At 40.7% G+C, this 23,239-nt stretch overlaps 2 protein-coding genes across 3 annotated transcripts in view; both read left to right on the forward strand.

The window, feature by feature from the left end:
• XB5865341.S (uncharacterized XB5865341 S homeolog) overlaps window positions 1-23,239 on the forward strand; it is a 250,518-nt gene that overhangs the window by 16,347 nt on the left and 210,932 nt on the right. The window lies entirely within an intron of this gene.
• The window catches only part of LOC108705958 (immunoglobulin lambda variable 5-39), a 218,055-nt gene continuing 204,657 nt past the window's right edge, over window positions 9,842-23,239 (forward strand). Inside the window, exons 1-2 of one of the 2 annotated variants that reach the window (XM_041566834.1) lie at window positions 9,842-9,930; window positions 10,016-10,334. In XM_041566834.1, the coding sequence (XP_041422768.1) occupies window positions 9,885-9,930; window positions 10,016-10,334 (365 nt within the window). In that variant the 5' untranslated portion in view covers window positions 9,842-9,884. Of the gene's footprint in view, window positions 9,931-10,015; window positions 10,335-20,950; window positions 21,060-21,144; window positions 21,461-23,239 lie in introns of those variants that run through there. The other variant, XM_041566843.1, reaches the window with a different exon arrangement.

Below are 23,239 nucleotides of genomic sequence, written 5' to 3' on the forward strand. Positions count from 1 at the left end.
GAAGGGGCTCCCTACATCCCAGGACATTGATACATTTCTTAACAGTATCCCCCTCCCCAAGTTATCACAGCCACAACGTGGTGGCATTTCTAAACCAATAGACATTGATGAAATAACAACAGCCATAAAGGAGCTTAAATTATCTAAAGCCCCAGGACCCGATGGGTTTACTGCCAAATATTATAGGCTGTATGCTTCGACGATTGCGCCTATTTTGGCCTCTTTATTTAACATAATAAGGTAAGGAAAATTTTGATGGAGATTCCCAACTTGCTCATATTCCCAAGCTAAATAAGGATAAGACACAATGCAAAAATTTCCGTCCTATATCAATACTCAACATCGACCTCAAGTTGTTAGCTAAAATCCACGCAGGCAGATTAAATACTTTCATTTGTAACTTGATTCATAAGGATCAAGCTGGGTTTATCCCGGGTAGGCAGGTCACGGACAATATCCGTAGAGTTATTAATATGATACATCTTAGCAAAAAAAAAAACCATCCCCTCCATGCTTCTGTCATCGGACCTGGAAAAGGCCTTTGACACTGTCTTCTGGCATTTCCTAATGCAATCCCTCTTGACATACGAGTTCCCACCTGCATTCTTAAATGTCATTAAAGCACTGTACCATCCCCCCAGTGCCAGAGTCCGGCATTTAGGGTTTCTCTACGAAAAACTTCAGATCAAGAGAGGCACCCACCAGGGGTGTCCCCTCTCCCCTCTCTTGTTCGCCTTAATCATTGAACCGCTGGTGACCCATATCCGTCTACATAAGGAAATTTACGGCCATCAGATCATGTACATGTACATGTACATCATAAATGTGTTTTATATGCAGACGATTTGTTGTTACTAGTCACAAAGCCTATGACGTCTCTCCCACACTTGTATAAGGTTCTTTTGGATTTTGGTGCCATTTTGGTCCTGAAGGGTAATTCCCAGAAGTCTGAGGCCTTGTATATTAATCTCCCCACCCATGTACAGAAACTGCTTGAAATCAATTTTGAGTTCCAATGGCAACCAAAGAGCATAAAATATCTGGGAGTCCATATAACCCCTGACTATAGTGGCCTTTCTGCAGCTAACTACCCAAAGGTATTTACAAAAGTATCTGACAGAATACATGTATGGGAACCTATGAAATTGTCTTGGTTAGGTAAAGTTCATGCCTTAAAAATGTCTACACTTCCTCAACTTTTATATCTTTTTTAATACTCTACCACTTTCCCCCCGTTATGACTATTCTTTCCAAGTTACAAACACAGTGTCAGTGACTCATGGGAATAGACATAGAGGAGGTATGGGAGTTCCACATTTTGGAGCCTACTTTTATGCATCCCAACTAGCTCAGATAGTGGAATGGCATGTCACAGACAATTCCCCGCTTTGGAGAGAAACAGAACAATTTTTGGTTGGCAAAACCCTTCTCAGCAATTTATTATGGTCCAAAACTAACCCACAAGCTCCTCTACCCCCCACCATGGATCATTCTCTACAAATCTGGAAATGTAATCAGGATTGTTATCCCTTAATGTCTCCATATCGCCCAGCTCTTTCCATACCTAACAACCCAGATTTTTCCCCTGGCTGCGAAAAGGGTGCCTTTATGTGGTGGCGTTTAAATAATTTCTCATCTTTAGTAACCCTTGAACATAAATTTATCTCTGTACAATCCTTAATGGAAATGGAAGTGCCCTCCAAGTATATTAATTCAGGAAACATCCCAGAAAGTCTTAACGAGATGGTATTTGGTTCCAGAAAAGATATCTAAGTGGTACCCGTCGGCACCGTCAACCTGCTTTCATGATTGTGGTCAAACAGGGTCTTTCTTACATGTTTGGTGGTCCTGCCCTAAGGCTGGAAGATTCTGGACCAGAATCATTACTATGATATATGAGAGGCAGGTAGCAACAAATATAGTAAAGTTGATTAGTCACATCTTTTCAGCCGCTAAACAAACCATTGCCAAGGCATGGAAAACACCTCAACTTGATCTGCATCAAGTCAAAGCAAGACTGGATAATTACATGGTAAGGGAGAAACTTATATTTGTAGCAAATAGGGAAATGGATAAGTTTAATAAGATTTGGGATCTTTGGAGCCAATATAGAGATATAACACAGTGACTCCTGCTCCCATTGAAAGCACAGTATTGTCTCCTACTGAGGGTCTGCCCTGTACAGTGTCATGCTCTTTGACCTAATAAATATATAGACATTACCCTAACAGATACAAAACCCGGTAAGTTACTTTTAATGGGGACAGATACTTTCTATTCTTTATTTTCTATGTGTTATCTCTCTTTTATTTTTATTTACTTTTCCTCACCTTTCTGCCCCTTTTTGTTTTTTTTTCTTAATGGCAAAATAAGATCTGCTCAGTCTGCAGACAGCAATTATGCGAGTAAAGACACTACGAAAGAGACGTAAAATGTCATGTGTTTATTTCTGTTTATTGCGGCACTGCATAATGTAACGTATATACCTTTATTGCAAAACAAAATAAAACTATTTGAAAAAAATAAAATAAAGAGCACAAGCAAGGGGGTAGAGACATGGGGTTAAGGTGTATAGTTTACTCTGTCCACCCTACAGAATGTAGAACTATCACAGAAACAAACTTTTCAATTGTGAAAAGAAAAAGCTTGGACTTTTTCATGTACGCAGGGACAAGCGCAAAGCACAAAATTGCATGCAAAATTTTGTGTGCTTACACAACACAAAAGCCATTACCCCTAAAAAAATTGCTTTAAACTTGCACCTGGGAACAATGCTGAACAGCTGAGGTTGTTTTTTATGAATTGCGGGAAAGTGCGGAGGACACAAGGGAGCCTCAGAATAACACCTGCCTTGAGAAAGTGTAATTGTAGGGTTCTCTGACTTAGCATGTTGCACTTCACACAAACAACTTGCACCTTATAGATCACATGCTTTTGCTGTGTTTGATGCTGGCATAACACCATGGCACCATTCATGCAGAAGTTGAATAAGAAAAACACTATTGACTACCTTACATAATACTTGCTAATAATCACTTTCATTTGTACAAGATGCACCAGTTACAGAACACCCTACTTCTGCTGATGCCTGCTGTTTTACTGGAGTTGTGAGTTGTGGGTGTTTTGTGCCTTGACCTTTGCTTTTGCTAGTCTTCATTAACAGTTTACCATCGCAATTAAAAGAAAAACTAAACCCCAAACAATGTAGATTTCTGTAAAAAATATATTGCATAAAACAGCTCATATGTAAAGCCCTGCTTCATGTAAACAAACCATTTCCATAATAATATACTTTTTTTTAGTAGTATGTGCCATTGGGTAATTATAAATGGAAAATTGCGATTTTAAAAAATAAGATCCGCCCGTGGGATCCTAGGACTCACAGTGCATACAAACAAACCAAACAAACCTTACATGTAAGGTTGCATATGCCAATTAACAGACAGAGTTCTGTCTTTTGCATCCACACTTCTTCCTGTTAGAGTTGTAGTATTTCTGGTCAGGTGATCTCTGAGACAGCACAGAGACCATGAGAAAATGGTGGTTCAAAGCAAGAGATGTAAAAGGGCAATATTTACTATATATATAAATATAAGCTTGGTAAGATTCTTTAAAATGCTACTTAAAGCGATACTGACACGCTCCTATAAAAATCATAGGAACTTGTCAGTATCAAGTAGCTGCTGCACTCTGAAAGCTGCCCCCAGCCCCGAGAACCTTTGTGGAGCTGACCCGCTGTCACAGCTAACTGATCTTCTGCCTTGCTTCCGTGACGCTGGGCTGGGGGCGGAGCGATACTTCTATAGGCTGAAGTCCTGTTTTCATTCATAATCAGCCTATGGAAAGGTTGCGCCGCCCCCAGCCCAGAGTCACTGAAACTGCACAGAAGATTTTTTAGCAGTGTCGGGTCAATGGAGGTTTGCAGGGCTGGGGGCGGCTTTGAGAGGGGCTTTGAGGGGAACTATTTTGCAAGTGCCGCAACTACTTGATACTGACGCGTTCCTATGATTTTTATAGGAAGGTGTCAGTATTGCTTTAATATGATATAAAATGTTGCTTAAATATTCATTTTGGGGGTATAGTTTTCCTTTAACAAGATACAGCATGAATAACTTCTCAGTGTAAATGGCTGGGCACACTTTCATAGTATGATGAAATTAACAGTTTCCCATAGCTTTACATCACTCCTATTTTAGTATGTAGTTGCTAGATTATGGGAAGGTGGGGATGTGGCTTTCCAGAAGTGAGAATGGTCTGGGCCACCACTATGTAGGAACGCAATGGAAGGTGAACAGTCTCCTAACAACATTCCATGTTGTCATGTTTTTTTATACACATCCCAGAAACTGTATGTATAATATGATTGACTGCCTGTTAATATCACATTCATTTTTCTCTATATGTTTTTATTATTCTTGTTTTATTTTGTGACTTTGTGTCCTCAACATTTCACTCTTGTAGAATGTTTCTTGCAAACTGTTAAGGGTTTCAGGCACGGATCACTGACTGTACAAATAGTTTGGGATCATTGTCCTCTTGGTCAACCTTTTATTAAGGTATTTCCTAACATAAAACAAACTCACATTAAAAACTACTTTTGAGTAGTACTCAGTTTGAAATAAAGATATCACAGAAGACAGCTTTTTTATTTAGTGTTTGTTATACACTATGTAAACTATTGAAAATGCATATCCAAGACTCACCAAGAATGTTACACATTTCTGCCTTCTATAACATATCACATGTCATTTCAGGTTCTGATTCACAGAATGTGGTGCCTCTGTATTCTGTATGGAATGTTATTGACTGCATTGTGTATAGTTTTGCATTCTTTATTTATGCCATGTATTTCTGCCACTGTCTGTTCTTATTGTTTTATGTCTAAAAGTACTAGAGTACAGATTCCTAACTGACAGTGTGAGCTATATAGCAAGCAAATAGTAATTATTATATAATATATATATTATGAGAATGTAGATTTATTGTTCTGAGCACAGCTGTGATGATTTGATGACCTGCCCCTTTTGTCTATGAGCCTGGAAATAATTCAATATAGACACCATTAAATATTCAGACGGAAATTAAATGCCCACAGCTGTATTCAATAAACAGTAGACTGACTTCTAGAAGTGAGCATGATATAATTGTTATATTACAATACATAGTTATATAACAAATCCATATTTAATATAACCCCATAACAAATATACGCTAGCACAATAATCTTTAATGGCTAAAGATAAATGTGCCATAACCATACCAGGCTACCAGCCACTTTATCCACTCCAGCATGGTGGGTACATAGGGTTACATGCATGCTGTCATAAAATCTTTGAGACCCTTTTCCCTTATGGAGGAAATGTAAAGGTGCTATTAAAGGGGTTGTTCACCTTTGAGGAAACTTTTAGTATGTTATAGAATGGCTAATTCTAAACAACTTCTTCATTGGACTTCTTTTTTTTATAGTTTTTTATTTGTTTGCCTTTTTCTTCTGACTCTTTCCGGTTTTCAAATGGGGGTCACTGACCCCATCTAAAAACAAATGCTTTGTAAGGCTACTAATGTATTGTTATTGTAACTTTTTAATTACTCATCTGTAAATTCAGGCCCTCTCCTATTCATATCCCATTCTCTTATTTAAATCAATGCATGGTTGCCAAGGAAGTTGAACCCCAGCAACTGGATTGCTGAAATTTCAAACTGGAGAGCTGCTGAATTAATAAATTAATAGCTAAATAACTCAAATACCAAATAATGAAAAACAATTGCGAATTGTCTCAAAATATCACTCTCTACATCATACTAAAAGTTAATTTAAAGACGAACAACCCTTTTAACAAATGCCTAACCATATATTTTCACTGCCAGAAAGCTATTTGCTGTGACTAGAAATTAACAATTTTGTGAAATCTGCGCTATCATTAGTGCTGAAATATGTTGTGAATCATCACCAGCATTTCATTTTGTTTCACTGAAAAAAGATTGTGGTTTTTGAGAAGGACCAAAGCGATAAAGAAATGCTTGTTGACTCCAATGCAAGAAAAAATGTGGGGAAAAAATGCTGAATTACACAAATGCAATTACTCAAAGCATCCAATCAGATACCCTTCTAAGAGCTACTATTTTAAGTTGTCCTGTTCTAATTATATGTCAATGCCAGAAAGGGACACTATGGCCAATGGGAGGAGCTTCAACCAGCAGCTACATTTACATGTGATTTGCATGCAGGGATAAAGGACATTCTTATAAACATTTATGGAACTCTCAGGGATTTTAGTCAGATCGATCTACCTTTGCACCATGTCCAGCATACTTATATTCATTGTTCTGATGTCTTTAAGCTCATGTAAGCTATGGAAATGCATATCTAGGACTCACCAAGGATGTTACAATTTTGTACTTCCATAATAATTTCACCATCTCATTTCAGGTTCTGACTCTCAGAATGTTGTCACTCAGGACTCTGCAGTGTCAGTTCTCCCTGGTGGAAGTGTTGGTCTTTCCTGCAGTTTGACTGGAGGCTCAATAACTGGTAATAACCTCCCACTGTGGGTACACCAAACACTTGGTAGTATTCCTAAGCTTGTAGTTGGCAGTCCCAGTGGTAGCAATCAAAACTATAGACCCACTTGGACCCCAGAACGATTCACTGGCTCCATAACTGGTGGGAAAGCAGTTCTGTCCATCAGCAGAGCCCAGGCAGAGGATGATGGTACATATTACTGTGCTCTGTGGACTGGTAGTGCTCCCACAGTGATACACATTAATGCACAGCAGAGACATTAACTTCCCTTTTCTTTCTTTATCAGTTTTTAAAGTAAACATGTAAAAGAAATTTTCTGTTGTAGCCAGTCATTTTGGTCATGTTTACCACGGAAGATGTATTAGGAGAGAAAACCTCAAAATAAATGCACCTTCCATTCAATATAAGTACCAATACCACCCAAAATGTGGTGCCAGAGGTTAACAACCAGTGCCAGCAAATAAAGTGATGTATACCGTTATGAGATCTGTTATCTGGAAATTAATAATCATGAAAGTTCCACAGTACAGCAGTCATTTTCCATAATGTCCTATAACAAAGAACTCTTTGGTTTTTCTTCGTAAATAAGACAATGCCTTGTAGATGATGTTGCCTAAATAGCATAAATCCATATTGGTATAATGTTTACATTTATTTTGGTCATGCTAAATAATATAATACAAATACCTCTTCTCTAGAACCCACAGATCACAGGCATTTTTGGGAAACATCCCATAGTGTAATTTACAGATAGTGGTGTAATAATAAAAATCCTAGTGCTTTTTGCACCTTGTGAAATGTGGTATAGAAAAAAATCTCTTTTATATAGATTATAACAGTAAAATTACATCAGATAGACCAGAGGTGTCCAAACTTTTTGCAACAAGGGCCAGATTTGGTGAGGTAAAATTGTTTGGGGGCAGGGGCGTTTCGGCCGTGAGGCAATGTGAGTACCTTGCCTCAGACGGCAGCTCCCCAGAAGTGACCAGGGGTGGCAAAAAGCCGCTCCTGGTAACTTTAAGAGCCGAATTTCCGGTTTAATAACTGGAAATTCGGCTTTTCTAGTGCAGAGAGCGATATTTCGTACTCTGCGGCGCACCTCAGGCGGCGTTGATGCCTAAAACGTGCCTGTTTGGGGGCCGACCATTCTGTGAACCATTAACATAAATGCAAATTAACTATTTGATAGTCTGAGGAGTGGATAAATCTGTGCCAAGGGAACATCCAGACAGTTCCTGGAAATGTGCCAGAATAGAGAATACGCTGTGTATAATAATGGCTCTAACTATGATTTATTTGGGAGATGATGAATTGCTTGTGCCTTCTTTAGAACATTATATCCACAGTCCACATAATACACAGTTTTTAATAATAATTTATTAGCCTTATTAACCATTTAACGGTCCTGCTAACTTTTTTTCCAGAAATACAGTACTATTGTAGTTGTGTCCTGTGGGTGATTGCAGCCAGGCTGAGGCAGAGGCAGCTAGCAGCCTAATTCGCAAGCCATAAGTATGGCTCTGTTGTGCACAGCTCCGTTGCGCACTTCTCCTTTCCAACCTCCGGCGCCTAATCCAGTTACGTCATGATGTCACACGCTACTGTGCGCAGTCTGTGCTTCAACAATATAGACGGCACTGCTCAGCGACCGAATTCTGGCTCGGGCTGGCCTTGAATGGGCTACTCCTTGTTTAAGGCATAAAACAATAATTAAGAAATACTCATTCCCTGCCAAAATTCTGGTTTGACGCACACAAAGTGGTAATTCAGTAGGAAAACAATAGAATCATGTCATGAAGGTGTCTCCAACAGAAAATGGCTGCGTCTGCTAATCACCTCCCACCATTACAGGGCAAATCACATCACCCAAACGTGCGCAAACCTGCTCCCCGAGTGGAGACAGCAAAATAGCACCATGATAACCAGTGCCAGTGTAGGAAAGCCTGTGAGCTCAAGTGGTGGGCATCACAAAGGTTCCCTCATTGTGGAACCAGAAAAGTGGCAGGGGTTTGAGGGAAAGTGGGTGGATTGGTGGAGGTGTCTGGGGGCACTGGGATGGCTACCTATACAGCAGACCCCGTGGCCCATGGTGGGGGCCGGTCTGCTGCATTACAGTCTCCCGCCCAACCCTTCTTTTACCTTTAAATAGCATTGCAGTGCCAGACTGGGAGGTGCGGTGAGAGTAGGTAGGGAGTTGCCAGGGGGAGAGGACTATTTACTCTGGGCCCTCTCAGTAGATTTTTTGGCAGGGGGGGCCGAAGCTATCAAGTTACGCTACTGTCTTGGGGGAGATCAAGGTGTCTGCCTATTATGCTATGTAAAAAGTGGAGTGAAGCATCACCGTTGAAGGCCTTATGGCAGGCTGTAAGGACTGGGCTGATCCGCACCCCTCTGATGCTGCACTATGCATAGGGTGGGACTGGGCTGGCAGAATACCGGGAAAAAATCCAGTGGGCCCCACTGGCCCAGACCCGAACCCTATCAGCGGTACCCAAGGCCACTAATCTCCCTCCCCTCGATGTACTAAAGGAAGGCTTCATTTACGCACGCTCAGGGGAGGGTTGATGGTGACTTCCCTGTAGGCGGGTGTGGGAGCATGGTGGAGGCCCATTCGGGGTGCGGAGGACCCCGGGGGCAGCAGCCCCGGTGGACCCTGCACCCACCAGTCTGACCCTGACTGTGCACCTTGCAGAACATTGCTTTACCCGGCACAAGGTGCACAGCACAACTAATCAACCAATAAGTGATCAGAAAGACATAGGAGTTGCAAGTATGGGTCTCTGTTATTGGCAAAAATAATGATGATAATAATAATAATGAATAATAAGTTACTGCCAAAAATAACGTCCAGTATTTCTCAGGAGCCTTTCAATATTGCACTGGTTTAGAATCATACAGGAGGAACATGTGGGTTTTCTGATGAAGACTTGTACTCCATAGACACATCCTGCCCTCGCAGTCTCATTGGTCTCAATATTTGCTTTTCCCCCCCATTAAAACGAGTGCACTGTATTTACAAAATAAGTCATGGAAAACAGCATGTTTTAAAATATGTAGATTTCTGTTTTTGCCACTAGATGTCTTTTGGAGCTTAGGGTGGTTATGACGCTTAAGAGGACTGATCTCTTCATAAAAAAGTCTAATAGTTACTATTCAAAGTAGTACTTCCTATTTTAATTGGTAATTTGTATCTCACTGCCAAAACAAAAACATTCTGGCCTTGGGCAAAGCTTCATGATCAGCACCCACATTTACAGATGATTTGCATACAGGAAAAAAGGACAATTCTATCAGCATTTAAGAAAACCTCTGTGATTTTAGCCCTCTGTATTCTCTGTAGATCTGCCTTTATCTGTCTACAATGTCCAGCACACTCATACTCCTTCTTCTGATATCTTTTAGCTCATGTAAGCTATGGAAATGCATATCTGGGAATCAACAAGAATGTTACAAATTTCTATCTTTTATAAAAATTTCACCATCTCATTTCAGGTTCTGACTCTCAGAATGTTGTCACTCAGGACTCTGCAGTGTCTGTTCTCCCTGGTGGAAATGTTGGTCTTTCCTGCAGTTGGACAGGAGGCTCAGTAACTGGCAATAACTACCCACACTGGGTACACCAGACACCTGGCAGTATCCCTAAGCTTGTAGTTGGTAGTCCAACAACTACCAATCAAAATTATAGACCCTCATGGACCCCAGATCGATTTTCTGGCTCAATCTCTGGGGGGAAAGCCATTCTCTCCATAAGCAGAGCCCAGGCAGAGGATGATGGTATATATTACTGTGCTCTGTGGATTGGTGGTAGTGCTCCCACAGTGATACACAGTAATGCACAACAGAAACATTAACTTCCTTCTTTCTTTTTTATAGAGACTGTCTGTAAGAAGCAAAAATTACAACTCTAGATTTTCTAGGAGAAAAACCTGAAAATAATTTGCTGCGGGGCTGTTCCAATATCACAAAAAGTCCTGTGCATTCTACTGCTGGCTGAGAGGAGGGGGAATGATATATTAATAATATACTACCCTATTACTACAATTATGTTTTTTTCAAACAAGCAGACAAAGAATCCACACCAATAACCAGTGGCGTAACTATAGAGGACTATAAAGACTATATAGGTCTGCTTCCTCTATAGAAAACAAGAACTCCCCCTCTTCCCCAGCCGCTCTCTAACCTGCGGTGGGTGGGGTCCGGGCTGGGAGTGAGCGGAGGTGGGGAGTGGATGGCCACTGCCAATAAATATATATTAATGTGGTTATATTGTATAATAAATCAATGGATTGTTACACATAAATGATTACAATTAAACTAACACAGTATTTACAATATTTACAGATCCAGATGTTTTATATAGTCTACATTGTTACCACCAGGTAACAGGCCCATCATAGTGATACCTGCCCCCACAGCTGCCGAATGATAAGAGGAGGAGATAAAATCTCCGCTTGGGCTCCTCTTCAGAAAGCTATCAGACGATCCATCGCGTGGCGCTCGATTTCTCCTCCCTGCCTTCTATAGGAGATTGCCAGGGAGGCAAAATTGAGCACCGCACGATGGATCGTTGCCTGTCAACTTTTCTGGAGAGGAGCGCAAGTGGAGTATCGGTAAGTTCTTTCTTAATAAAGACTTTGCGAATTTAAAGTTAAATGTGTCTTGGTGGTTTTTTTCATTATGTACAAACAAATTTTTTTTTAAAAAAATGTATGTTACTGGTCCTTTAACATTCAGTATATGCTTAATTCCTATGGCTGAAGATTATTCCAAATGGTTTTAAAATTGCACAGATGTATACATTTCAGTGATTCATTTACTTCACAAATTTGCTGAGGAAAATTCACAAACATTTGACAATAAGTTCTTTAAGGGGTTGTTCCAAACACTTAATCAGTTGAGCTGTTTTCACAGTGTTCACCAGAAATAAAGACTTTTCCAATTACTTTCCATTTTTTATTTTTTACCGTTTTTCCAAAATCTAAATTTAAAGTTTAAGATTCCTGTCTCGGGTGTTTCAGTCTGGCAGTTCAGTAATTCAGGTGGAGATTCTGAACTGTTACAATTTTGCAACATTTAGTTGATACATTTCTCAGTAGCATCTGTGTTGAATATTAGTAACTATTGTATCAATGATAACAACTGCATTTAATGAAACTCATAGATTCTGCTCAGCAGGGACAAAGATAAGAAAAGTATCAACTAATGTATCAATTTAGAATAGTTGGCGACCCCCCCCCCCCTTTTCCAGAGTTGCTTTAGAAAGGTGAAAATTTAGACTTACACGTCAATATTGGTCACACACAGAAAATAGGAAGTAATAGGAAAAAGTCTTTATTCACCTGGGAACAATGCTGAACAGCTGATGTTGTTTTTTTATGAATTGCAGGAAAGTGCAGAGGACACAAGGGAGCCTCAGAATAACACCTGCCTTGAGAAAGTGTAACTGTAGGGTTCTCTGACTAAACATGTTGCACTTCACAAAAACAACTTGCACCTTATAGATCACATGCTTTTGCTGTGTTTGATGCAGAAGTTGAATAAGAAAACTACTATTTAATAACTTACATACTAATTGCTAATAAACAACTTCATTTATACAAGATGCATCAGTTGCAGAACACCCTTTTTTGCTGATGCCTGCTGTTTTACTGGAGTTCTGGGTGTTTTGTGCGTTGACCTTTGCTTTTGATTTATCCTTCATGTCAGTTTACCATTGTAATTAACAAGACACAGCATGAATAACTTCTTCTCAGTGTAAATGGCTGAGCACACTTTCATAGTATGATGAAATTAACAGTTTCCCATAGATTTACATGATTTCTATTTAAGTATATAGTTGCTAGCTTGTTGAAGTCAGAATCGTCTGGCCCACCACTTTGTAAGAATGCAATGAAAGGTGAACAGTCTGCTAACAACACTCAGATGTTTGCCATGTAGTTTATATACATCCCAGTAACTGAATGTATAATACCATGATTGACTGCCTGTTAATATAACAAACAAGGGAAAGTTGTGCTCACCACTAATTTATAAACCATTAAGCAGGGGTGCAATGAGACTGTGACCACATAATTCATATAGACAAATACAAGAGTCCTCTGCACTCAACCCATTATCAATATATTTACGACAGAGGCATTTTGTGCATACTGCTACTAAAAAAATGCCTTACCCTTTAAACAAACAGGGATAGTTTGTCCATATATTGCAATATATTTAAGCTGGCCAACTACGTCAAAGTCATTCCTGTTCTGACCAGTCCTAAATTCAATTTTCACCTGATTCATTAAGAATTCAATTGCTTCATTATACATTTTACACAGGGACTAAGTTTTACCTGCAACTTACTTGCTGCTTTCAAGGTTAAATGGCATTTTTTAGTAGCAGTATGCACAAAGTGTCTCAATGTCTTAAATATATTGATAATGGGTTGAGTGCAGAGGGCCTCTTGTATTTGCCTGTTAATACTGTATAACATACATTTGTCTCTATATATTTTCAGTATTCTTGTTTTATTTTGTGTCCTTAACATTTCATTCTTGTAGAATGTCTCTTGAAAACTGATGGGCTTTTCAGGCCCGGATCACTGACTGTACAAATAATAAAACATAGTCATAGTTGAAGGGTTGACATGCCTACGTGCCAATCCTTGCAGACCTCTGTACTTGTTTTTCTGTATGACCCTGTACTGTCTCTTCTTAGACAACCTTGCAAAAGCAGCATCATGTACCATAAACAATGTTATCATCTTGCCTTAGCCAAAATATCTTAGCTAATACGCACTCACATACTGTATTTGTCTGTTATTTCTCTCTTTTCTATCCTGAATGCTGAACCTATTACAAGACATATACTATGCTAATACGTCACTATATTGGGATCTCTTTGCTTATACCCTATATAAGCCTATGTTTGGGCTATAATAAACAGAACTTGTTATTCTGATCCACTCATTGGTGTTTCCTGGTGCAAGTTCCCAGGATCCGGAATACGAGGCATTGTTGGCCAGGTCTGCAGAAAAACAAGTACAGAGGTCTGCAAGGATTGGCACGTAGGCATGTCAACCCTTCAATATTAAAACTTCTTCTGAGTTTTAGAGGTTTGACATAAAGATATCATAGAAGACAGCTTTTCTATTTAGTGTTTGTTAGACACTAAAATGGGAGAATGTGTTTTGAATACTTTTGCAGAGGCACTGGATATAAAGATATTATAATGCTTGTTTGCCATCAGTAAAATCACTCACCCTCCAAATATTTATGTGTATAAACTATTCTGTATAAGATATTAGTCTATCTGATGTAATTTTATGGTTATAATCTATATAAAAGAGATTTTTTTCTATACCACCTTTGTTTGTACCTTTGTTTGTACATTTATTTGAGTGTGCATACCCAATTTATGCTATATATGGTTTTGGGTCACTAATTGTGGGGGTACCCCTGTGTTACTTGCACCTCATATACAGTATCTTCTAAAAAAAACTTTTTTCAAAAAAAAAATTTTTTTGTTCCCTGTTACTGCATTTGGAGTACCCTCCATTGATCTGTGTTTTTTGCACAGTGTCGTTGTTCGTGCCTATGGGTGCAGGTTGCACAAGGACCTGTGCTTGGCCAATATATACAGAGCTGCTGGTTGCAGACAAACCCTGTACTTACCACTGCCACCTTCCCTTTAACAGGTGGTAAGGATAGGGCTGCCTTTGGTCCACCAGGTCAAGGAAATTCGGTTAACCGCACACCAACACAACCCGTCAAGTATTAATCACCTGGTGCACAACGATAGAGGCTTCGGCCACCTCAAAATTCCATAGAAAAGATTTTCACTGGCACACAGGATGTTTAGCTGCAGGGCAAGCCCTTGCAATTTTTTAATGCAGTGCAGGTGCACCAGGGCCACACTGTGCATCCGAATCCAGATTTTTAATCTGGTGCACCATTTTGCACAGCCTATCTATTTACCCAGTTTTTATTTTCACACTGAACTGTTCCTTTAAGTCAGTGCATATGTGGGTAGCATGGGGTATGTGAATGCCTGTTTTAAGAAGGCTCTTCTTGGTCCTTCTTACCATAACCAATATAGTGCACAGGCACTGAGGGATACAAAGTCATACATCATAGCAAGTTAGGTTGAAAAAAAGACACACATCCATGAAGTTCAACCTTTTAATTCTATTTTAACCTGCCTAACTGCTAGTTAATCCGATCGTTCGACCTTTGGGGCCAAACGATCAGATTATAACTATGGCAATGGGCAATGGGCGGGTTGTAGGATCACATCCTCAATAGCAGTAAAATTCAAACCTGCCTGATTGATATCTGGTTGGTTTTTGCCCAGATGTCAATCAGGGAGACCCGTTGGAAGCCCCCATACACAGGCAGATAAGCAGCCTAATCGGTCTAAAGGACCCATATCTGCCCGTGTATGGCCATCTTAAAATGAAATGGGTTTTTAGTGCCACAAGAGATACAGCAAGATTAAAGGGCCTTTGGCTGACAAACAAATACATTTGTTTCATAAAAATATTTGTTAAATAGTTTCATGGAGATATGACTACTAGATGGTGAATAGTTAAGAAAGACTCATTCCTTGCCAAAATTCTGGTTTGAAGCACTCAAAGTGCTAATCCAGTAGAAAAGCAATAGAATCATGGCTTGAAGGTGTCTCCAAAAGAAAATGGCTACACCTACTAACCACCTTCCACCATTACAGGGCAAATTGCATCATCCAAACAGGTGCAAACCTGACAGCAAAATAGCACCATGATAACCAGTGCCAGTGTAGGAAGGCCTGTAAACTCAAGAGGTGGGCATCACAAAGGTTCCATCATTGTGGACTCACAAAAGTGGCAGGGCTTTGAGGGAAAGTGGATGGATGGGTGGATGTGTCTGGGGGCACTGGGATGACTACCTATACAGCAGACCCCATGGCCCATGGTGGGGCATGGTCTGCTGCATTACAGTCCCCCCAACCCTTATTTTACTTTAAAAATAGCATTGCAGTGCCAGACTGGGAGGTGTGGCAAGAGTAGGTAGGGAGTTGCCAGGGGAAGAGGACTATTTACACTGGGCCCCCTCAGTAGATTTTTTGGCAAGGGGGCCCAAAGCTATCAAGTTACGCTACTGTCTGGGGGGAGACCAAGGGGTCTACCTATCATGCTATGTAAAAAGTGGAGTGAAGCATCACTGACGGAGCCCTTATGGCAGGCTGTAAGGACTTAGCTGACCCGCACCCCTCTGATGCTGCACTATGCACAGTGTGGGACTGGGCCGGCAGGATACCCAGACTGCAACCCCACCAGACCACTAATCTCCCTCCCCCCGATACACTGAAGATAGGCTTCATTTATGCACGCTCGGGGGAGGGTTGATGACGGCTTCCCCTGTAGGGGGGTGTGGGGGCATGGTGGAGGCCCATAATAATGTAATAAAACAAAGAAGGGGTTTTCATGGAGTGGAGTATTTACTCACCACATATAGGAAGTGGCCCAGGTGCACCGCTCTGAGCCCTCAGCATAGGGAACGGACAACCGTGAATAAATCTGTGGCAGTGGCAAGCACTCAAATAAAGGCAATCTTCCAACAAGTTGTAGAAATCAAGTAGAAAAGATTTATTATGTCCTCCGCCTTACGCGTTTCGTGTTACAAACACTTAATCATAGACGCTAATAATAATAATGAATAATAAGTTACTGCCAAAAATAATGGACCAGTATTACTCAGGAGCCTTTCAATGTTGCACTGGTTTAGAATCATACAGGAGGAACATGTGGGTTTTCTGATGGAGCCTTGTACTCTATAGATACATCCTGCCCTCACAGTCTTATTAAAATATTTGCTTCCCCCCCCCCCATTAAAACGAGTGCACTGTATTTACAAAATAAGTCATGGAAAACAGCAAGTTTTAAAATATGTAGATTTCTGTTTTTGCCACTAGATGTCTTTTGGAGCTTAGGAGGGTTATGAGGCTTAGGAGGACTAATCTCATAAAAAAGTCTAATAGTTACTATTCAAAGTAGTACTTCCTATTTTAATTGGTAATTTTTATCTCACTGCCAAAACAAAAACATTCTGGCCTATGGGCAGAGCTTCATGATCAGCACCCACATTTACAGATGATTTGCATACAGGAAAAAAGGACAATTCTATCAGCATTTAAGAAAACCTCTGTGATTTTAGCCCTCTGTATTCTCTGTAGATCTGCCTTTATCTGTGTACAATGTCCAGCACACTCATACTCCTTCTTCTGATATCTTTTAGCTCATGTAAGCTATGGAAATGTATATCTGGGACTCAACAAGGATGTTACACATTTCTATCTTTTATAATAATTTCACCATCTCATTTCAGGTTCTGACTCTCAGAATGTTGTGACTCAGGAATCTGCAGTGTCAGTTCTCCCTGGTGGAAGTGTTGGTCTTTCCTGCAGTTGGACTGGAGGCTCAGTAGCTGGTAATAACTACCCAGCCTGGGTTTACCAGACAACTGGCAGTATCCCTAAGCTTGTAGTTGGTAGTTATGGTACTGGCAATCAGAACAATAGACCCTCATGGACCTCAGAACGATTCACTGGTGCCATAACTGGGGGGAAAGCCGTTCTGTCCATCAGCAGAGCCCAGGCAGAGGATGATGGTACATATTACTGTGCTCTATGGACTGGTAGTGCTCTCACAGTGATACACAGTAATGCACAACAGAGACATTAACTTCCTTCTTTCTTTTTTATAGAGACTGTCTGTAAGAAGCAAGAATGACAACTCTAGATTTTCTAGGAGAAAAACCTGAAAATAATTTGTTGTGGGGCTGTTCCAATATCACAAAAAATCATATGCATTCTACTGCTGGCTGAGAGGAGAGGGAAGTCTCATAAAGGTGATCATTTCATCAGTGGGGTAGTGCAAGATTATAATAAATTAATAATAATATATCTCACACCTCTTACTAGGGTTATGGTTCTTTCAAGCAAGCAGATACAGAATGCACACCAATAACTGTATATTAAAGTTAATATATTGCATAATAAATCAATGGATTGTTACACATACTGTAAATGATTACAATTGAACTAACACAGTATTTTCAATATTTACCATTCCAGATGTTTTATATGGTCTACATTGTTACCACCAGGCCCATCATAGTTTCTGGTCATCTGATGGCTCCTGCTCCCATCTTCACACCAATCTGCTCCGTCATCTGTCCCAGTCTGCTTCTGTTTTCATCTCCCCCTCACAGAAGTCGAGTGTTCTACCTGTTGCTCAGTCAGCCTTTTCAGGTGCTAAACAGCATATAAGACTCCCTGTTCAGGTTCAGAGTAACATACATAGTAACATAGTAAGTTTGGTTGAAAAAAGACACACGTCCATCAAGTTCAACCTTTTAACTTTTTTTAACCTGTCTAACTGCCAGTTGATCCAGAGGAAGGCAAAAAAACCCATCTGAACCCTCTCCAGTTTGCCTCAGAGGGGGAAAATTTTCTTCCTGGCTGCAAAATGGCAACTGGACTAGTCCCTTGATCAACTTATGATACTTTGAGCTATCTCCCATAACCCTGTATTCCCTCACTTGCTAAAAAGCCATTCAACCCCTTCTTAAGACTATCTTATGTATCAGACAGTAATCTGCATAAAGTCCAAAATCGCTGTAGCACACTGATCCATTTTAATGAATACAAAGGTGATTTCATTACATCCCAGTAACTGAATGTATAATACCATGATTGACTGCCTGTTAATATAACAAACAAGTTATAATATAGTGCACAGGCACTGAGGGATACAAAGTCATACATCATAGCAAGTTAAGTTGAAAAAAAGACACACATCCGTGAAGTTCAACCTTTTAATTCTATTTTAACCTGCCTAACTGATATTTAACCTGCTAGTTCAACCTTTGGGGCCAAACAATCAGATTATAACTATGGCAATGGGCAATGGGCGGGTTGTAGGACCACATTCTCAATAGCAGTAAAATTCAAACCTGCCTGATTGATATCTAGATGGTCTGCCCAGATGTCAATCAGGGAGACCCGTTGGAAGCCCCCATACACAGGCAGATAAGCAGCCTAATCGGTCTAAAGGACCCATATCTGCCCGTGTATGGCCATCTTAAAATGCAATGGGTTTTTACTGCCACAAGAGATACAGCAAGATTAAAGGGCCTCTGGCTGACAAAACAAATACATTTGTTTCATAAAAATATTTGTTAAATAGTTTCATGGAGATATGACTACTAGATGGTGAATAGTTAAGAAAGAGTCATTCCTTGCCAAAATTCTGGTTTGAAGCACTCAAAGTGCTAATCCAGTAGAAAAGCAATAGAATCATGGCTTGAAGGTGTCTCCAAAAGAAAATGGCTGCACCTACTAACCACCTTCCACCATTACAGGGCAAATTGCATCATCCAAACAGGTGCAAACCTGACAGCAAAATAGCACCACGATAACCAGCAGGGCCGCCATCAGGGGGGGACAGAGGGGACAAGCGTACCGGGCACGGGCATGAAGGGGGGCCCGGCAGCGCTGCATTTTCTGAAGATCCGGGCCCCCCTTAAGAGCGCCTGAGCCGTACGTCCTCCTTCTGCGTTGCCGAATGCGGAAGTGCCGAAAAGCATAAGCCGATAAGACCCGAAGTCGACGAAAACGCCGAAGTCCCGAAGCACTGAAAAGACCCGAAGTCACGAAGCGCTGAAAAGACCCGAAGTCACGAAAACAGCCGAAGTCCTGAAACTTTTTTTTTTTTTCCAAAAACTTTTTTTTATAAAACTTTTTTTTTGGGGCCCCAATTTGTTTTTAACTTATAAGGGGGCCCCTGCCACCAATAATTTTTTTCAGTTTTTTTTTACATTTTTTTATGTTGTGGCTCCAAGTTTTTTTTAACTTATAAAGGGGGCCCCTGCCACCAATGTTTTTTTAAAAAAACATTTTTTTTTTACATTTTTTTTTTGGGGCCCCAATTTTTTATAAGGGGGCCCTGACCATCAATAGCTTTTTATAACTTGTGTGGGGGGGGTTACTTTTTTAGCGCTGATGTCTGTGTGGTCTTTTAACTGCGGTGTGGAGTGGGCGGCATATGGGGTGGAGCTTGGTCGTCAGTGTGGGCAGGGCCCAGGGGGCCCCAAAAATTTTGTTGTATGGGGCCCCGTGATTTCTAATGGTGGCCCTGATAACCAGTGCCAGTGTAGGAAGGCCTGTAAGCTCAAGAGCCGGGCATCACAAAGGTTCCCTCATTGTGGACTCACAAAAGTGGCAGGGGTTTGAGGGAAAGTGGATGGATGGATGGGTGGATGTGTCTGGGGGCACTGGGATGACTACTTATACAGCAGACCCCATGGCCCATGGTGGGGCCCGGTCTGCTGCATTACAGTCCCCCCAACCCTTATTTTACCTTTAAAATAGCATTGCAGTGCCAGACTGGGAGGTGTGGCGAGAGTAGGTAGGGAGTTGCCAGGGGAAGAGGACTATTTACACTGGGCCTCCTCAGTAGATTTTTTGGCAAGGGGCCCAAAGCTATCAAGTTACGCTACTGTCTGGGGGGAGACCAAGGGGTCTACCTATCATGCTATGTAAAAAGTGGAGTGAAGCATCACTGACGAAGGCCTTATGGCAGACTGTAAGGACTTCATTTATGCACGCTCGGGGAAGGGTTGATGACGGCTTCCCCTGTAGGGGGGTGTGGGGGCATGGTGGAGGCCCATAATAATGTAATAAAACAAAGAAGGGGTTTTCATGGAGTGGAGTATTTACTCACCACATATAGGAAGTGGCCCAGGTGCACCTCTCTGAGCCCTCAGCATAGGGAACGGACAACCGTGAATAAATCTGTGGCAGTGGCAAGCACTCAAATAAAGGCAATCTTCCAACAAGTTGTAGAAATCAAGTAGAAAAGATTTATTATGTCCTCCGCCTTACGCGTTTCATGTTACAAACACTTAAACATAGGCGCTAATAATAATAAAGAATAATAAGTTACTGCCAAAATAATGGTCCAGTATTACTCAGGAGCCTTTCAATGTTGCACTGGTTTAGAATCATACAGGAGGAACTGTGGGTTTTCTGATGAAGACTTGTACTCCATAGACACATCCTGCCCTCATAGTCTCATTAAAATATTTGCTTTTCCCCCCATTAAAACAAGTGCACTGTATTTACAAAATAAGTCATGGAAAACAGCAAGTTTTAAAATATGTAGATTTCTGTTTTTGCCACTAGATGTCTTTTGGAGCTTAGGAGGGTTATGAGGCTTAGGAGGACTAATCTCATAAAAAAGTCTAATAGTTACTATTCAAAGTAGTACTTCCTATTTTAATTGGTAATTTTTATCTCACTGCCAAAACAAAAACATTCTGGCCTATGGGCAAAGCTTCATGATCAGCACCCACATTTACAGATGATTTGCATACAGGAAAAAAGGACAATTCTATCAGCATTTAAGAAAACCTCTGTGATTTTAGCCCTCTGTATTCTCTGTAGATCTGCCTTTATCTGTGTACAATGTCCAGCACACTCATACTCCTTCTTCTGATATCTTTTAGCTCATGTAAGCTATGGAAATGTATATCTGGGACTCAACAAGGATGTTACACATTTCTATCTTTTATAATAATTTCACCATCTCATTTCAGGTTCTGACTCTCAGAATGTTGTGACTCAGGACTCTGCAGTGTCAGTTCTCCCTGGTGGAAGTGTTGGTCTTTCCTGCAGTTGGACTGGAGGCTCAGTAACTGGTGGTAACTACCCAGCCTGGGTTTACCAGACAACTGGCAGTATCCCTAAGCTTGTAATTGGTAGTTCTGGTACTGGCAATCAGAACTATAGACCCTCATGGACCTCAGAACGATTCACTGGTGCCATAACTGGGGGGAAAGCCGTTCTGTCCATCAGCAGAGCCCAGGCAGAGGATGATGGTACATATTACTGTGCTCTATGGACTGGTAGTGCTCTCACAGTGATACACAGTAATGCACAACAGAGACATTAACTTCCTTCTTTCTTTTTTATAGAGACTGTCTGTAAGAAGCAAGAATGACAACTCTAGATTTTCTAGGAGAAAAACCTGAAAATAATTTGTTGTGGGGCTGTTCCAATATCACAAAAAATCATATGCATTCTACTGCTGGCTGAGAGGAGAGGGAAGTCTCATAAAGGTGATCATTTCATCAGTGGGGTAGTGCAAGATTATAAAATCTGTGTATCGCTGTTCAGCGCTGGCCCGTCCACATCAAGACTCGCCACACTTCATTTTTTCGCACCACTTACCCACTGCCTGTTATCACTCTTTGCAATCTGAATAAAGCCGCTTTTTCAAAAATGAAGTGTGGCGAGTCTTGATGTGGACGGGCCAGCGCTGAACAGCGATACACAGATTTTGTACTGCAGATGCCGGCTTGGAGTTGCCGGAAAATCGCGAGAGCTGCGGCCGAGACGCCACAAGGAAGGGTGAGCTCCGCTTTAATCTTTCATCACCCGTGTTTTCTGTTTTAGTGCAAGATTATAATATATTAATAATAATATATCTCACACCTCTTACTAGGGTTATGGTTCTTTCAAGCAAGCAGATACAGAATGCACACGAATAACTGTATATTAAAGTTCATATATTGCATAATAAATCAATGGATTGTTACACATACTGTAAATGATTACACTTGAACTAACACAGTATTTACAATATTTACCATTCCAGATGTTTTATATGGTCTACATTGTTACCACCAGGCCCATCATAGTTTCTGGTCATCTGATGGCTCCTGCTCCCATCTTCACACCAATCTGCTCTGTCATCTGTCCCAGTCTGCTTCTGTTTTCATCTCCCCCTCACAGGAGTCGAGTGTTCTACCTGTTGCTCAGTCAGCCTTTTCAGGTGCTAAACAGCATATAAGACTCCCTGTTCAGGTTCAGAGTAACATACATAGTAACATAGTAAGTTTGGTTGAAAAAAGACACACGTCCATCAAGTTCAACCTTTTAACTTTTTTTAACCTGCCTAACTACCAGTTGATCCAGAGGAAGGCAAAAAAAACCCATCTGAAGCCTCTCCAGTTTGCCTCAGAGGGGGAAAATTTTCTTCCTGGCTGCAAAATGGCAACTGGACCAGTCCCTTGATCAGCTTATGATACTATGAGCTATCTTCCATAACCCTGTATTCCCTCACTTGCTAAAAAGCCATTCAACCCCTTCTTAAGACTATCTTATGTATTAGCCAGTAATCTGCATAAAGTCCAAAATCGCTGTAGCACACTGATCCATTTTAATAAATACAAAGGTGATTTCATTGACTCATTGTAGACTTCAAAACATGGTCATCATCATCATAATCATCTCCCCCAGGCAGATGTCCAGTGTTCTTTTATCCTGATTTGTGATACCTGCCCCCACAGCTCCCAACTGATAAAATGGGAAGATAAAAACCTCCAACTATCCAGTTCAGCGAGTTTCCCACATACATAAATTATTGATATAGCTCTAGTAGCAACATACAGCCTCTTTCCTTCCATAATTTTGGTAAGGGCATGACTTGGAATGTAAGTTTCCTTGACAACTGGTTCCCTATTAAGGATATATTACCATATACTCTGGGTATAACACAATTGCCATGAGCATTTGAATAGATACAAGAAAATTATATCAAAACCAAGATGACAATTTCTTACAGTGGGAAAGCATCTCATTGCAAGGAGGAAAGATACATTGGATATGTAATGTGACCGTGCCCTTATG

The sequence above is a fragment of the Xenopus laevis genome, chromosome 1L, assembly GCF_017654675.1.
Source record: "Xenopus laevis strain J_2021 chromosome 1L, Xenopus_laevis_v10.1, whole genome shotgun sequence".
Lineage (NCBI taxonomy): Eukaryota > Metazoa > Chordata > Amphibia > Anura > Pipidae > Xenopus > Xenopus laevis.